This window comes from Papaver somniferum, chromosome 4 (assembly GCF_003573695.1).
Source record: "Papaver somniferum cultivar HN1 chromosome 4, ASM357369v1, whole genome shotgun sequence".
Classification (NCBI taxonomy): domain Eukaryota; kingdom Viridiplantae; phylum Streptophyta; class Magnoliopsida; order Ranunculales; family Papaveraceae; genus Papaver; species Papaver somniferum.
In genome coordinates, this window is record NC_039361.1 from 67,328,134 (window position 1) to 67,345,949 (window position 17,816).

The following is a 17,816-nucleotide window of genomic DNA, read 5'->3' on the forward strand; positions in this document are numbered from 1 at the left end:
AGTGATACTATGACACTGTATAACAATGATTGAGAGCAATTGTTTTCTCATTATTATAGCTATGGATCTTCAACAACTATGATGCTGAGTTGAACACTTTCAAAATCACTAGAGTACTTGGAAGTGTCGAAGATTTCGAGTAATATTGAAGAACCAAGGAAATCAAGCATTTAGATGAGAAACTACAAAGTTTATTTATTTTGTAATCCATATGTATTGATAGTTTTGTCACTAAAATCGACAAAGGGGGATATTGTTAGAGCACTACTCGGTCGAACTCGCAAGCGTTGCTATCTCAAGCTTTTTTGTCAAGTTTAGTTGCCAAAACTAGAAGTCTTGATCTAGTCCACTTATAGCTAAGTCTCGGATTAGGATAGAAAGTGTAGTTGAGCATTAGACTTCACGGCGTTCATCGATTAAAGACGAAGAACTACTAAGGGGAGCTTGTGGAACTTCATCAATAAAAGGTATGTTGAGACTTGAACTCATATATCACTCAAAAGTCTACCTACTCTATCTCCTATTAGAGACAAAAGTCGTATAGACATATAGACTTCAATTATGCACATTTGATATTTTGAGCTGAGTTTAACTCGCTTACATATTTCTCGAAATATGTGTTGTAAGCTTTCGCTTTAACCAAGTTCATCTTATATTCTTGACGAAAGTCAAAAGATGATCATGTGAAAATCGCCTTGCAAGATCTTACATGATTTGTGTGAGACGGTCATTTGATGTAGACTCGGAATGTTTCGTATTGATCATTCGATCACTTGAAAATTGCTTTGAAGCTAATAGTTTGTGTGAGACAGCTATTGTCGTCTTATGAGAATGTTTCAATGGTTGAAATGAGTGTTTAGAACAATTGATATAAGCATAGTATGCGTAATTGCATATATGTAATCCAAGTCCGGGAACCATGGTATGCATACACGTATGCGTACTGATTGGTTTAGTAGAGGTCCGGGAACTAAGTATGCATACCGGTACGCGTACTGGTGTGAGGTTCAAGTTTCGGGACTTTACTGAGTTTGGTGGTATGCGTATCCGTTCGCATACTGGCGAACCCAAACTTAGTCCGACCACTAAGGTATGTATCAAATAGTGATACAAATATATAGTGACTGTGATTTTTCATTGAACTACAGAAAGTTTGAGCCTAAAGGAGCAGTTGAGTTGGCCGCTTAATTCTTAACACAATTATATGATTTCTGAAGAAAAATACGTCAGTGGATTTCCTTGATTACAACATCTTCGAAGGAAACACTTCATATACTTTGCACTATTTACAGCTCACAATCTATTTTATATTAATATCATTTTTTTAATGTTTATAATATCAAATATTGATACAAGTATATAATGAGTGTGGTTTTTCATTTAATTATAGGGAGTTGAGTTGGACATCTGATTCTTAACACAAATATATGATATTGTATGGAAGGAAGGTGGGGAGTATATAACGAGTGAAGTAAAAAACGGATTTGGCTCCACTGGAAAGCGTTTATTGGGGTTTTGAGATAGAATGTTAATATGATTTTTCTTCTTTACTTTTCAGCTGGATGTATTAGGAATTTGTGAATTTTTTAGATTATAATTGTATTATAAAGAGTTTCAAAACAACGTGAGATCTTTAGATCATAATATTATACATTTGATTATTAGAAATTTTTATTACATAGTTTTAATAATTGGCAATCCGTTGGATTGTAATTCTATAAAGCTTATTGGAATTCCTATTAAGTCGGGTGCGGGGCGAAGCCCCGATTCAGTGGACATAAACCGACGGTGTAAAAAGTTATGACAATCTCGGTGCGTAGCACGGGTTTCAAACTAGTTTGAACTAGTTATGGTTAAGATGAATGAGGTTGATATGAAAGTGTTCATATGGATAACTTCGGTTAATTATTGTTGAGCCAACAAAGATGTACACTTTTAGGTACGGTTACTCATATCTAAATGAAGTCACTTTTCATTTGTGTGTAACAAGCTAAGTTCGATTTAACGGTTGGAAGATATTGCTTGAGTCTAATCAGGTTTTCATCTAACGGTGAATATTGAATGCTTTCTTACCAAGGTAACATAGATTGCAAACCCTGATTTGAAGACTATATAAGGGAGAACTCTAGCAACTGGAAAACCTAATCCCCACACCTCCTGTGTGATACTAGAGTCGGTTCTCCTTTAACCTTAGGTTTTTCCAAAACCTTGTAGGTTAACGACTTGAAGACTTCATTGGGATTGTGAAGCCAGACCCAACTATTTTCTCTGTAGTTGTGTGTTCTGATCTTACTGTTTTTCTATCGTGATTGAGTACTATCTTCTCTAAGATTTTCTCGAGATTTAATCTCCGATAGGCAAGATAAAAAGTAGTCACAAACATCTTCGTCTCATCGTTTGTGATTCCACAATACCCTGTTCTTCGGGAATATAAGTCTGGTATATCAATTGGTTCATGTTCATTGTCGTTCGGGTTTTGCGGAGAAAATGGCGCAAATCATGTCCGACCTTGCCCATCTAAAAGTGTTCATGGATCCTCCCTCTTTTAGTTATTAATTATAGATATAATTTTCAAACAAAAATCAAACTAAAATTAAATAATATTTAATATTGCTCTTATTTAATAATTGATAAACTAAAAAATTTCATTAAAATGGTATATAAAATAATCAATCACCTTTAACGAATAAAATATAAAGAATAAAAAACTAATGTTATATAGATTTAAGGATAATTTTTATAATTTATAAAATGAAATAGGGATAGAAAAGGAAACTAGAATATGAAATTAGTGTCGGACCATAAGTTATTCTTTTAGAACTTTTGAAAAGTTCTTTCTCTCCGGCGTTTAAAAGTTGGAGAAGTAGGGAAGTGCTTTGCGTAGAAAATACTTTTTTACTAAACACTGAGATGAAAAATTATTACTATAAATACGTTTTGAAAGTGCTTTTGAGAAAGGAAAAGAAAAACATTATCAAACTCAACCTATGTTATTACACCTACGGAAACTTCAGTTGACACTTGTGGTGTTTCACCTTTGCTTGCCAATCCTGTGGTCCGCGAGTTATAATTCCAAAGGTGTCACTATCCATCCACAAAAAACCTATCAAAACAAAAATAACACAAAAAACCCATCAAAACAAAATTAACACAAAAACCCAGAAAAAATTGATGAAACCAAAATTTGAAAATTGGGGTTTTTGTGTCAATTTTGTTTTGATGGGGTTTTTGTATCGATTTTGTTTAAGATGGAGTTTTAATGTTCCCAACATTTGAGTGGGGTTTTTGTATCACAAGTTTAGTCACCTTGATTTTTTATCACTAGTTTTATCAGCGAAAAGGTTTTTTGTGCCCAACAAAATTATGACTCAGGAACATGGGTTTTATTTCATCTTCATCTTTCCAGTCTTTGTTTAATTAATGTCTCTTCAGCGGTGTATCCCTCTCCAAGAACAAAACATATTAGGAACTTGTTTGTTTGTAGCTGACTCGAAGTCTGAATCTGAGTCAACTCCTGACTCGGACCGAGTAAGCAGTCAGACCGTTTGTTTTCCATTTTGAGTCAGATCTGACTCGACCTCTGACTCAGACATAACCCCTGACTCGGACTTATTTGAGTCAGGTAACAAAATATCCCTGATTCATGGGACCAAACCACTGACTCACTTATTTCCGAGTCAGATGAGTAAGATCTGACTCAAAACAAACATATCGACTCAGATCCAGATGAGTCAGGTGATTTCACTCAGATCCAGATGATTCAGATCCAGACGACTCAGATGAGTCAGGAGTAAACAAACATGGTGTAGGTTGTAAACACTGGCATCTGACAATTTTATGGGTCAGGTCAGATTACGATTTCGTTCGACATTAGTAGAGGAGGAACAACTGTGGGAAGAGTGAAAAAACTGAAATGTGATTGAAGGGAACTCTGTAATTAAGCTATTTCTTACACAAATGTAGCAACCGCATGAAAGGAAATATATTTTAATATTCTTTAGTATGTCAACAACCTAGCCTTAAAAATTGGTGCAAACTGAGTTCTGAAACAAAATTGAAGGGAAGGTTGAAACCAGTTGTGGGTTATCATGCCACCCCTTGCGCTGTTACTTGAGAGGCGTCTTCAACTAACTTGTTAGCTTGGATGGTGGTTATAACATTTGCAATATTACCCTGAAAGCATAACATAAAAAATAAAAAACAAATCAAAACACAAGTAAATTCCAAAGATCTGTTTTCAAACAAGTAATTGACGACGACTAAAACAAGTGACAGCAGAGCCACTGTTGAGAGCTGGTAAAAAAGAAGTCACTTACCCTCCACATGGATAACTTTGATCGAAGGGCTACCCACTGGTTTGGCCCGAACAGACGGTCTGAACAACGACTGCACACAAAATCAATATTCATTTAACAGATCTATTAGCCAGTACATTCATAACCTTATCAAGTATTTGAGTTTAGGAATTGACTTTTCTTCATGATGTCGAAAACAGTACTTGCAGTTCAGAAAAACTCGAACTCACCTTACAATTACAGTTTGATTCAACTGGTCCATCTTACAGTCAAGTAGTTTTGCAGCTATTGCCTTAACTATCCATTCTTCCACCTCATCATCTTGAATCTGCGAAACAGTAAGACCTGATCTGTGAACTCGGGGCTTATAGCTGGAAACTGGGGAAGAAAAGATAAGAGATGCTTACCATAAGTGTGTTTGCGACCATAGCATATGGAATACCACCGGACTCATTTGAACCAAGATCAGCCAATGATAGCAACCTCATTTTCGTCATGCAATCTTCAAAGACAAGCCCTTAAATCGCATTGCACAAGAAAGTTAATAAGAAAACAAAAAAACAGGTAATAGGATTTCATCACGTTCTACACTATTTTTCTCGAAATAAGCCAATGAACCAAGATCAGCCAATGATAGCAACCTCATTTTCGTCATGCAATCTTCAAAGACAAGCCCTTAAATCGCATTGCACAAGAAAGTTAATAAGAAAACAAAAAAACAGGTAATAGGATTTCATCACGTTCTACACTATTTTTCTCGAAATAAGCAAAATAATACCAGCTTCAGTCATTGCAGTATCATTTTCTGCTTGAAAATCTGTGTATGCTTTCAGCCTCCGAGTAAGAAAAATCTTCAAAAGCTGATAAACCCATGCATAGTTTCCATCTTGTTCCAACTGTGCTACAGCCGGCATATCTAACAAATCACACTGCCATACAAAAGAAAAGAAAAATGAAAATTAATGCGTATAAGGGGAAAAAAAAACATTTAGAAGAAGACCATGGTCTAGGAGCATGCGTATAAGGAAAAAAAACATTTAACTGACAAAGACCATGTCTAGGAGCATCCCAGAATGGCAAGATAGTACTACCAATGGAAGTTAATTATAAAAATTAACAAGCTGACAGCAAATTAGAATCATATCCTAAGCATGGATACAAGGAGCCAGCAAAGAAAGAAGGTTGTAAGGTACAATAGATGCCCGCAAACATCTTCTTTGGAACATGTATTGTATCAGAAGAGAATCATAAAATAACTATAAAATTTACATGCAAGATACCTGAAACATGTCAGGAGCCTTCACAAACTCCATAACAGCACGGACGGCTTCTCCTTTAGCTTCACTCATGATATTTGCATCTTCACTTGAAAAAGTTGCCAAGTACTTGGTAAGAAAATTGAATGAGTCCTTTGACATGCTGAAAACAAAATAAGATTCAAATGTCCTCAATCCTGATTAAAACAAAAAGCAATATGCTCAAGTGGCATAGGGATTCATTGATCAAACTAGACCCTTCTGAAAAAAATAATAACCAGATGTGAAACAATGAAAATAACATATATAAACTACCTAATAAAACCATAAGTCTTATCCCCTGAAAGAAAGACTTCTATTCAAGGTTACACTATAGAAACCCTTATCGTATACCAACTGGAACGTTAATTATACACTAGATAGGTGCTTGGTTTTTGGATGGGACCGATGGCTGACAAGCTGACAAGAATCATTCATTCATATTCATTACCTTTTATTTTCCTTTAACACATTGGAGATTGTAAGAAAGAGTTTTCTTTGATCCACTGTTCTGATATTCCACTCTTTCAGGAAGCTGTCCATCTTTTTGAAAGAAGGTATGATGTTTTCTGTAACTTTGCCACCGACCGCCAAATGAAGGGCTTTCATGTAAACATAGAATTTGCTGTACGGGTTCGCCAGAAGATTGTACAGATTGAACAAGCTGTATCAATAAAGTAAGAACGTAAGACACTGTCATATAATCCCAGGGTAGGAGGTGACGATAATTAATGAATTGGTATTACATCTTCAGGCGGAGAGCAGGCTTGTCATTTGGTTGTTGACAAACTTTAACAGAAATACGTTCCGCCATCTCTAATTCTTCATTCAAACTTGTAGCTTTTGTGACAAGGTTGCAAATTACAGTGAAGATGCACTCAAGATCTGCAAATGGGATTAAGAAACAGTTCCAATTAGAACTAACCTGACACTTGCAAACAACACTACCAAATCACTCACCAAATCCAAACAGGCAAAGTATAATTACAATACAAATACTCTTAACAAACTAAGTGAGAATATAATATAAACACTACCAAAGCAAAACTCGAGTAGTAGTTCATTACTATCACATTTGAGAGGGCCAGAGCCAGAGGGAACTAAATTAACCCATGAATCCAATCAAAATCTTAACTGGACAAGATTGCTTTTATTGTTTAGCCTATCTCTCCAGCAATGAAAACCATAACTGGACAAGATTATTTTTATTGTTTAGCCTATCTCTCCAGCAATGAGAACCAAATTGAACAACTTCCAAAGGCAGCTAAAATGGGAAATTATGTCGTACTTCCTCTAGTCTCCCACTTCGTCTCCCACCTCTTTTTGCAGTCTGTGGGTTTTCTTTATAAGGACCTTTGCACTTACTGGTATAGCTTGGGTATTTAACGACAGCTAATGTTATTCCGACAACCATTAGCTCAACTAGATCTCTTAAAACAAATTAGAAGAAGAATAAAGAAAATGTACCCTTTTCAGAAAGTTTTGGAAATATCAAGTCTGCTGGTGTGAGCATAAGAGAAACCAATTCCAAATTTTGACCGTTCGCTATGCATGTTTCTGCCTCTCTGCATAGTACAGAAACTTCTTCCGCCAGAACCTTAACATCAACACAAACAAAAACAAAACAAAAAAATCAGACTAAGATTGAAAATCGTCAAATAACGAAATTGCTTATGAACTGTAGAAGAACCCTAACATCCCAATTTTACTGACTTCATATTTTGATTCTTCGGTCTAACAAAACCCTATAATAGAATCAGAAGGAATATAGAATAATATAGAATAATGAATGAAGAGAAATTTTCAAAGTTGGATCTGAAATTATTACCTCAGGACCAGCATCAGCCCAAGAAAGTTCGGATTGGAAACGAACAACAGTGAGTGATGGATCTTCTTCGGAAGTTATGACAATGGTCGCCATTATCTTGCAGTAGAAATCGTTTAAACCTGATGCCTGTTAAATATGAAAACCCTAGATTGAGACGATAATCACTCTCTCTTTCTTATCACCACCACCACCACCACCGTTAGACTGAGAGAAAGAACTGGGAGATCTTTCGTGAACAAAACCCTAAAACCAAAAAAGGGATGTTATGGGATTCTTTACGTCTCTTTATATTTGTTTAACTGGGGTAGTTTGGTCTTCAGAAAGGTGATATTTCAGCCCAAATATTTGTTACTACCGATGGAGTAAAAATAAAAAACAGGCAATAAGACCGAGTCTGATGGACTAGATTCACAAGCTTCACAACGTGTTCCGTGCAAATATGCAATCGCTGTGAAGGGACCGGCTCATGTGGTTTTTTTTGTTTTTATTTTCTGAAGCATGTGAATGTGATTTCTAGGGAAAAAGATCATATGTTAACTAGCAAATATAGTACAAAAGATTTACAAGATCATTTTTATCAAAAATATTAGAATCTTTGTTAGATTTATGAATTTTTCGTCGTAGGTTATGTGACATGTGCTGTAACTTTTTAATCCTTGCTTCCTTGGCAATGAGTTATTTTTCCTCTTAATATATTTCACTTTAGCTTGAGGTAGATCGTCCAAGATTGTCCTTATTTCTTGCAAGGTATTTTCGGCTGATCACGAAGAATCTGTGCTTACCTTGTTTAAGATGTCTGCCAACGCTTTGCAGTCAGTTAATATGACCACGCTTGATAAAATATTTTCTTTTAACCACGTAACAGACTTTAATAAGGATTTTGCTTCTGCGTGGAAAGCTGACGTTGCCCACTACGAACCCGTAAATAGGTGCACGAAAGTTTCTTCATCAGCTGAATATAGAATGAAAGCATATTCCATCGACAAATCCTCTTTCTTAAAGGAAGCGTCAATGAAGATTATCCAATCTGAATTTAGGCTGGACCAAGAGTAATTGGTTGAGATTTTCTTTTGAGTTTTCATATTACTTTGAAGGGTATTTGATGGGGAAGAATGTAAGAAACTATTGATTTGCCCTATTAAATTGATTGGGTCTGGGTTTATTTTCTCAAAAACTATTGAGCATTTATATTTCCATATGCACGAGACTATAGAATCACTTAGGAGAATATGGTTAAGAAAATATGGGTTTGCCTGGTCACATATTGTGGTTGAGTAGTTTTCCGCTTGGCAAAATATATTTTTGATGTCGTAAACTTTCCTCACAAGTTTGATGCCCTTTAGAAAATCCCAGGTTCGAGTCATCAATGACGCAATACTACGAAATTTGACATGAAACGTAGAATAAGCTTGCCCCTCTTGCGACATAATGATCCCCTATCAACTTCGTTTCCTTTGGCTGGTTCCTCGTGAAGCACGCTGGTAGCTAGTATGGCAGTTTGGTCAACTACTGCGGTACAGGTTCGCAATCAGGTGGGTAAAAAACAAATAATAACAATAATCTGAAAAATAAATTAAAAAACGAAAAGCTAGGCTAAAAATAACAAGATGGCAACGGTTTCGCATTAACCCTAAGTTTCCATCCGGAACCATTTAAAACTTTATTATTTTTATGATTCATTAGTTTGTTCCTTGTTTCTAAGAAACAAAGTTGTGAAAATGGGGAAAAAGAAATTTCCCTAGTGAAGGCTCTATGAGCCTCCATAAGACTCGGTTTAACACAATGTAGCACAAAAAGTTTAATCCATTGATTGTTGTATTCCACATAGCATGATAGTCAGGAGAGACTATATGACAGATGCATTCGTGCTTTCTCATTGAATTTTTTTTAATTAACTCGTTTTGCCAATATTAGATGGTGAAAACTATCTTGATTTCTAGTCTACTAAGTCAAGTCTCGGACTAGGTTAGAATTTGGTAGTCAAGTATCAGACATCATCCTGAAAGACTGAGAAGCTCGACTAAGACATTTGGAGACCTTCATCAACAAGGTATGTGAAGACTGAACCATTTTATTTTACTCGTTATCTTACCATTCTATCTTATGAGACCATGTCATATGACTTCTAGTAGATTTATTGCAAAGAAGAAATTCGAGTCAAGCTTGTCTTGTTAAACATCTCGAAATATGATTCAAGCATTGGATGTTCAAAGATCCTTAACAATATTAGTTCGAAACAATTTATGAATTAATTTGTGGATAGATTTGAAAATAGTCCAAGCAATGATTTTATCATTTGGGAATGTTGCAAACATCAAAGAGATAAATTCAGAATTTCTTATATTTCGACTCAGAATAGGTTGGCAAACCAGTTCGCAAACAATAGATATCAGAGTTTCTGAAATACAAGAAGGTTGGGTAACCTGTTCACAAATCTTAAGTTCATAAGGGGACTGTTCTCGAACCGCGGTGATCTGAATTTTTAATATTGGTGTAAAAGGTTAAGCGGTTGGCGAACCCGATTAACGAACCGTTGCACCATGACTCGTGAACTGCTTCTATGGTTTACTAACTGTTTCACCAACGGTCCCAGTAAAATTTTAGCAGATGCTAAAAGACTTATTTTTTAAATATGTTTAGCATTGTTATGACTCTCATAAACCCCTTTAATACATCATTGATCGCTAAACACTTGTATTATTGTATACGTGTAAATTAATTAAATTCTTAAGTGTTTAAATGAACATAAAATTGCTTATAGTTCATAAGGCATATTTTCAAAAGAAAAGTAATTGTACACGGTTCACGTACCCGGCCCACCATATATATTCTTCTATGTAATTTAAGACTAATTCTCACATGCTTATTTGAAACCGTAATTAGAGTTTCATCTAAACGCTAGAAAGCGTTTGCTTCAATCTCAAGTTATCTTAACTTGAATTCTAAGAAACCTTTGGTCTTGAACATCTATAAATAAAGATGCTTTTTCAACTGGGAAATTCAATACATGACACTCTTGTATCCTAAATGATAGCTATAGTTGTCATCTATTGACCTAAGTTTCCTCTGTGAAACATTATTAGGTTCATGAATAAAAGACTTTGCTTTGGGGATTCATGAAGCAAGGTCCGACTATCTTTTACCTTGATAGTTCGTGTATTCTGATCTTGTTTTTCTGTTATCGAGGTTCTCATAATCTTTGTAAGGCAAGATAGATAAAAAAGAAATATTCGTCTCAGACTTTGTGATTTTCAAGATAGATTTTTGAAAGTTATTCTTAATTGATAAGTTGAAGATTGTTCTTTAGATGTGGAAAAGAGTCCAGGATTCACATCTAAGTGAGTGTAAGTGTTCCGGATTTGTGAGGTTTTGCTAGATTTGTCTATTGCATACATGTTTCCAAGCCTTGATCTTAGATATAAAGGGAAACCAAATAGGCTTATCTGTTAAAGGAAAATTGGTATCAAAAGTATCCACTTTGGTTGAAGCAACTCTTAGGCTGTAAAGGATGTCTTCTAAGGGAATCAATTGTATAGAGCCTTGCGAGGCTCAAGAGACGTAAGAAGCGCGACTGTAACTGAATCACTTTGAGGGTGGATTCGGTCTCAACTACATTCTAGACCAAAATACAATAGTAGGCTAGTATTTGTAGTGGCTTAAAACTTTGGTGTTCCAATATGGACGAGGTCCCGTGGTTTTTCTGCTATTGTGGTTTCCTCGTTAACAAAACTTTTGGTGTCTTGTATTTTTCTTTTTCAGCATTGTATTGTTTACCTTTATAATAAAATTTATACAAGTAGTACGTATTCAATATTAGCAGATACGTCTGTATAATTATGATCAATTACGAAACTTGTTTCTTGTATAATTCGTATCTTGAAAGATAGATAACAAGTTTATTACTTGGAAGAATTCCGATTGAATTATTTGGATATGACTAGATTGATCTTGGATATTGATTTTTGAGATCGTCCAAGTACTCTTCTTAACAATCAGGTCCATGGAGTCTGTAGTATGTATTTTCTGATTGAGAAGAGATGGAGATATTAATTATATATACATATTGTCAAGGAACATTAAGTTGGTTTATTTGCATCTGTATTAGGTTTTGTCCATACAGGTTGCCGAATGAAAAAATTGGTGTCGTACTTGGTACCTATCCTTTTCAAAAACTAATATGGTTATCATGAAAAAAATAAAAATATATTGAACTACTATTCTTGGGTTTTGATTAATCTACTCAAAAATTTTAATACGTCTGGTTGTCCATATGTGGCATATAGGTACTGGAGCGAGATTTAAAGTTGATTGATAGTGTTAGATGTTACATTGTTCATGTCAGTCCAATATAATTACGAGCTGCTCGTGCATATTATAAACTTTATTAGCTTCTTAGATAATGGTGTTAGATGTAGCATACCTTATTTCTCAAGTAATTGGGCAATGAATCGGGATACGATCTTAGTTTTCATATGTTGAAGGCAGAAATGTCATCTTGGATCTTCAATTTTAGCCATATGGTGAACTTTGCTGCCATAAAAAGAATGTCATCATCAATTTTTTGTATTAACATCCGACGCTTGTATGGAATATTAAAATGTGAAAAAAGAAGGCATAAACATGATTGTTGTTGAGAGTGCCTTTGATTTTTATTGTGCATGAGAATAACGTTGTAGGTGCAGGTGAAATTAAAGTCTCTGAAAACTCCGGGGATACCAAAATACACTTTTTCTTAGGAAATATGTATGGACAAACTCAACACAACTCCGAGAGTAAAAACTAAATCAAGGAAAGTGGATAGAGATATATCTCTTTCTCTTTTGTTGTTAGAACGTTTACAGAAATAAATCCGTGAACCTAACTACAAAGAGAGTTCTTGGACGGTACCAAAGACCAATGTCCAAGGTTCAATCAAGTCTTATCCAATTAACAAGGTTGGACCTATCTACTGTGATTTATCAACGAATAACCCGTGATATTTTAATTATAAAGATAAGAAATATAATGCGGAAAAAGAAATAACAGACACCAAAAAAACTGTTAATGAGGAAACCGAAAATGCAGAAATACCCCGGGACCTAGTCCAGTTTGAACACCAAACTATATTAAGCCGCTACAGACATAGCCTACTACCAATTAACTTCAATCTGGAATGTAGTTGAGCCCGAACTCAATATCCCACTGATTCAGGTACAATCGCGCTCCTTACGCCTCTTGAATCCCAGAATGACTCCAAGCAATTGATTCCCTTAGACGGTCTCACACCAACTAAGAGTTTCTTCAACTCAATTGAAGAATTTAAACCAAATATTCCTCCCACAGATTAAGCCTACGATTGATTTCCTGATTTACGATCTACAAGGATAATCGGATCAAATGATAGATCCAGGTGTTGGAAATCGATAGCTACCTAGAAAAAAGTCTGGCTATCCTCAAAGTCCGGACTTATGCAACCCGAAGTGTAGCCTAGATTATTATTCACCTCACAAGAATAAAACTTTCGGAATCAACAAAGTATGAGACGAAGAGACTTTGTTGATTACTGTCTATCTTGATTGATGGATCAAGGCTCTACAAACAATCAATATCAGGATAGTCAAGTTATCAAGATAAAAGATAATTGGACATGGCTTCACGAATCCCAATGAAGTCTTTGTAGTCGCTAAACCCTAAAAGGGTTTATGGAGAGGACGACTCTAGATACAACTAGGACACACCAAAAACTAGTGTCAGGATTCAAAGATCCCAGTTGTCAAGAGTTTCCCTTATACAGACTTCAAAGCCTAGGTTGCTTCAGGTTTAAGCTAAGATAGCTTTGGAACCAAGAAATAAATATTCACTGTTAGATGAAAGCTTTGAATCTTATTCACATATACAAGATATACACTATGGTTAGGTAAACCGTAAACCGAACCGTGTATAAAGACTATGTTCAACATAGTTAGCCGAAACTAGCCGATTTGAACTTAAAAGTTTAACACTAATTTTCATGTTCACTAAAACATTAATATTGAGTCACAATCATGTGATTAGATGAGTTCAGTGTTAATTATAGAATTGATCAAATGCAAATTACTTCATATAAATAATTTAATCGCAATAGAATCATAATCGACATAGTTTATACATGCACAAAATATAATTACTTAAATCGTTTGTGAATCGGCTAAGTCATAGTATGCGTACCGATTTGCAAACTTATATGCAACAACCGAGTTCTGGAGTCTACAGAACTTCTCACTTCATAAATCGGTTTGCAAACTTATGCAATTACCGAGTTCCGGACTCTATAGAACTTTTCAGTTCATGTACCGGTTTGCAAACTTTGAACCAACTCAAAGTTCCGGAGTCTACAAAAAATTTTAGTTCACGTACCGGTTTGCAAACTCAAGACCGTTTCCTGTTCCGGAGTTCACATAACATTTAGCTTGCGTAACGGTTTAGGTACTAAACTGATTTCTAGAACATATAACTGTTTTGGCTCGCATACGGGTTTGATTATTTTAACCCGGTTCCCTTACCACATTTCTACAATGGTTTGTATACGAATATACGTACTTATCCGGATCACAAAACAAACCGATTTTCCCATGATGTACATACGAGTATGCATATCACACAAATTTGAAAGTCGATACATAGTTACTCCTCTACGTGTACGAATACATGTAATACGACTTCAGACATATAACAATTTTCTCAGTTTGTAAGACTGATAATAGTGTCTTGTATTCCGAATATAGTAGTTCTATATTTCTCTAAATCGATTCAAAATATTCCTGAATAACATTAATGACACGTATCAATGTTCTAGGATATTTTTGAACGATAAACTTGAATCATGATTTGGTTCTGAACAATAATTTATTTTCCACCAAATATGATCAAGAATGAACAAATGTTCATTAAGCTTAGTCATTATATTTTCAAAAATTCGTAAACTAAATAAATAATTCTCGACTCGAAATTCTTGTCTATGCAAGCTAGTCTAATTAGTTATACAACAATCGTCTCAAAGATAGAAAAGTGAATATAAATTGAGAAATAGGTGGTTTAGTCTTCACTTACCTTTTTTTGATGAAGTTCTCCAAAATGGTAGAATGCAAATGATGATTGGTTCGTTTATCAACTCCATTATCCTGGACCGAGATTTAACTAATTGTAGACTATAAATCAAGATATAGTTTTTGACAACAGTCTTGATACAGCAACACTTGTGAGTTCGACCGAGCAATACTCTAACAATCTCCCCCTTTGTCAATTTTAGTGACATAACTATTTAATACATATGGATAACAAAAATAAAGTTTTGAAAAAACTCCTCGATCCACCATGTCTTCTTAATTTCCTTGGTTTCTCCATCTTTCCTTGAACTCTTCGTTATTTCAAGTTGCAATGATTCTGAACGTGTTCAACTCAGCATCGTTGTTGTTGAAGCACTGATTCCATAGCGATAACAACTTTTTGAAAACAAATATTCTCAATCGTTGTTATACATAAACATAATACTATTAACTTCTCTCCAAAGTTTAACTGTATCTCAACTTTGAAGTAATACTATGGTGATATGTTTCTCCCCCTTAATCAATACTTACATCTTTTGTTTAATAGGTAAACCTAATGCTTAAATGATTCACTCCCCATTACATAATGATTCGTAAACCATATGTATGTAGTATGAAACTACTAAATAAATCTCCTCCTTTTTGTCAATAAAACTAACAAAGGTACGAAAATCGCAGGATCTAATGAGTACAACCAAAATATATCTCAAGTTTTAAGGAAGATAGAGATACTACATAATAACATAGTTAAAATGCAACTCCTCATATCAACTTAATTAGATGATATCACTTTGTAATAAATACTTAGCACCCATCCTAGGAGATTAAAAACATACAAGCATCCCCTTTATAATTCCACAAACACACTCCCTACAAAGATATAGCAATTAAGCACAAGTTTATTTACGAACTCCCCCCCATTAAAATGTCATTCTCTAGAGAATAACATGAGTGCCCTTACTTTCGTGAAAAAGAAGGATTTTGGACATTAAAAAATCACAAGGATTTGTATCCATTGTATCGACATAAATTAATTTCAAGTCTAGTTATGAATAACGAGACAATTTTACTCGATTTTACTCAACATAAGAGAATCTTACGGAGTGTGTCAAGCAGCAAACACATAAATGTGATCACAAAAAGATCAATACTGCGAGAATAATATCAAAAAATTTGTTCCATTTTCCGTTTATAAAAACATAATAAATTTTTCCGAGCATATATCAAATATTAGCTTGATTCACGAGAACGTAAATGCAAAGAAAATCACAAGAATTTTACAATACAATAATTAAACCAATAATGATTATATACTGAAAATTCATCTTCCAACAACTCTAAAATTTAAATAAATAAATCTAAAAACGTGCAAGATGCAAAACATTGGAAATAGCTATGTGTAATCACAATCTTTGCTATACTAAACCTAGTTATCCTTTCTAAGAATAAAATCCTCAAAAGAAGTTTCCTAGATAACAAAAGAAGAAAAAAAGTCGAAGGATTATTTGTATTCTTCATCGTCGGAATCACCAATAGAAGCTTGAATTTTGTCTATTTCGTCCTTGATGTTGGGAAATTTTGTAGCAATCATACATAATTGTCTTTTACCTTGGTGTTGATCTTGCAAACATCCTTATGAATTCGTTGAAAAATACTCAAGGTTGTTGGATCACAAGAACCGTTAAGAGGTGAAATAGAGGCCCTTTTTCTTTTGTTCTCATTCGTTCTCATACGTTTGAACATATTTTCATGAACTAAAGTGGGAGCTCCAATGAAGTTCCCAATTGGATCAATATCAAGTTCTTCACAAATACATCCAATCAGACAAGGAAACCCCAATATCTTCTTGGATACCATCATTAATAACATTTGTGAAACGATCAACCCATAAATGTCAATATTTTTAGTTTCTGTTTTAAGGAAATAAACTAACTCTGCAAAATCATGACTCCAATATACATCCCCAATTTTGGATGGACAAATGTTAGGGATACCCAACTTACCAAAAACCTTAGGAGGCATGATAAGCTCTGAAGTAGGAAGCTTCCCATCTTTCCAACCAACATTCTTTCCACAAAGCTAAAGAGAAATGGTTTCAAGGGATGGTTTTTCTTCTTTAGGTCTTGGAAGTTGAAAATTACCAAGAGGAATGTTTGTGAGTTCCGAGATAAAATCTCGATAAACAACAATTTTTCCTCCCCCAATCGTTGATTTAAAACTCATCTTATCGAGATTATAATCATACATGTTCACATAAAAAAATTCTAGTAAGAGGATCAAACCCTCTCCCAAGCCCGCTAAAAATGTCTCCCAGATCATATTCATCAAAACAGACAAGATATTCTGTTTTAACATACCCTTCTTCTAATTTATTTTCTAGAATAATTTCTCTAGTTGCCATTCTTTCAAAGGTCTCATTACAATCCGTGTTAATAAAACGGATCCTAGGTTCTTATGAAATTTTCCTATGCTTGGGTTTTTTACTAACTCTTTTTGTTCTTGTAAAAAAAAAAAAATATATTTGATCTTACTTGAACAGCTCATTTTAAAGATGATTGCTTGATTTCCTCCTTATCATGTACTTCCTTGTAACAAAGAGAATGACCCAAAGATAGTGAATTAACAACTCAATTTATGAAGGCATCACACCGGTTCGGAAACCCAATCGTCAATTTCTAATCCCGTTCGTGAACTCGTTGAAGAAGAAGGAGTTGGGATATACACGTACTCTTTTAATAAAGCCTTAACGGGAATGGCCTGGTTCGGGTGTGGGACTTCAAGTTCAAACTTTCCTTCCTCCCTTTTTAAAAAAAATAATAAATAAATAAATATTCCATCAGGAGATATAATCATACCATGTTTTTGAATTCCGGATCAATTCTAAAAAAGATTGATAATATTATCAATAAGATAATTAATCTTATTCTTAGCTCTATGGAAAAATTCCAAAGCACAAGAAAACGAATTCACAATCACAGAAAATAGAAGACCCGTAATTTATATCGATCTTACGACATCGTGAAATTGGAGCCAGCTCAGCAACTTGTGATGTTATGATCATAATTTGTTACAAGTTTTTTCTTTTAGATATGTGATCAGGGATATTAAACACATGATACATAAAATACGGAACCTAAAAAAACACAGAAACAATCCTTTACAACAACTTTCCCCATCCTAAATTGATATGTGATGGGGTGAAGCCAGAATCTTGCTAACAAGAGGTTGGATGAGTAGCCAGCTCACAAATCAATCTGGCGTGATAGTTTTCTGGAATAGTTTCTTCATCCTCATGGTGATCAAGAGATGATTTACCAATATCATCCGAAGTAGT

General features: G+C 34.6%; 1 protein-coding gene across 2 annotated transcripts; it reads right to left on the reverse strand.

Moving 5' to 3' along the window:
• Nucleotides 1-3,893: 3,893 nt before the first annotated feature.
• On the reverse strand, nt 3,894-7,679 carry LOC113275786 (eukaryotic translation initiation factor 3 subunit M-like). Of its 2 annotated transcripts, XM_026525352.1 has the most exons (11): nt 7,419-7,679; nt 7,058-7,187; nt 6,337-6,475; nt 6,042-6,254; nt 5,576-5,714; nt 5,074-5,224; nt 4,914-4,970; nt 4,703-4,755; nt 4,526-4,623; nt 4,317-4,386; nt 3,894-4,173 (listed from the first exon to the last, which is right to left on the reverse strand). In XM_026525352.1, exons 1-11 carry the CDS (start codon nt 7,509-7,511, stop codon nt 4,087-4,089), a joined length of 1,230 nt encoding a protein of 409 aa, XP_026381137.1. In that variant the 5' UTR covers nt 7,512-7,679; the 3' UTR covers nt 3,894-4,086. The 2 variants fall into 2 exon arrangements, with proteins under 2 accessions (XP_026381137.1, XP_026381136.1); XM_026525351.1 differs by lacking the exon at nt 4,914-4,970 and having other exon boundaries at nt 4,703-4,812.
• Nucleotides 7,680-17,816: the final 10,137 nt, after the last annotated feature.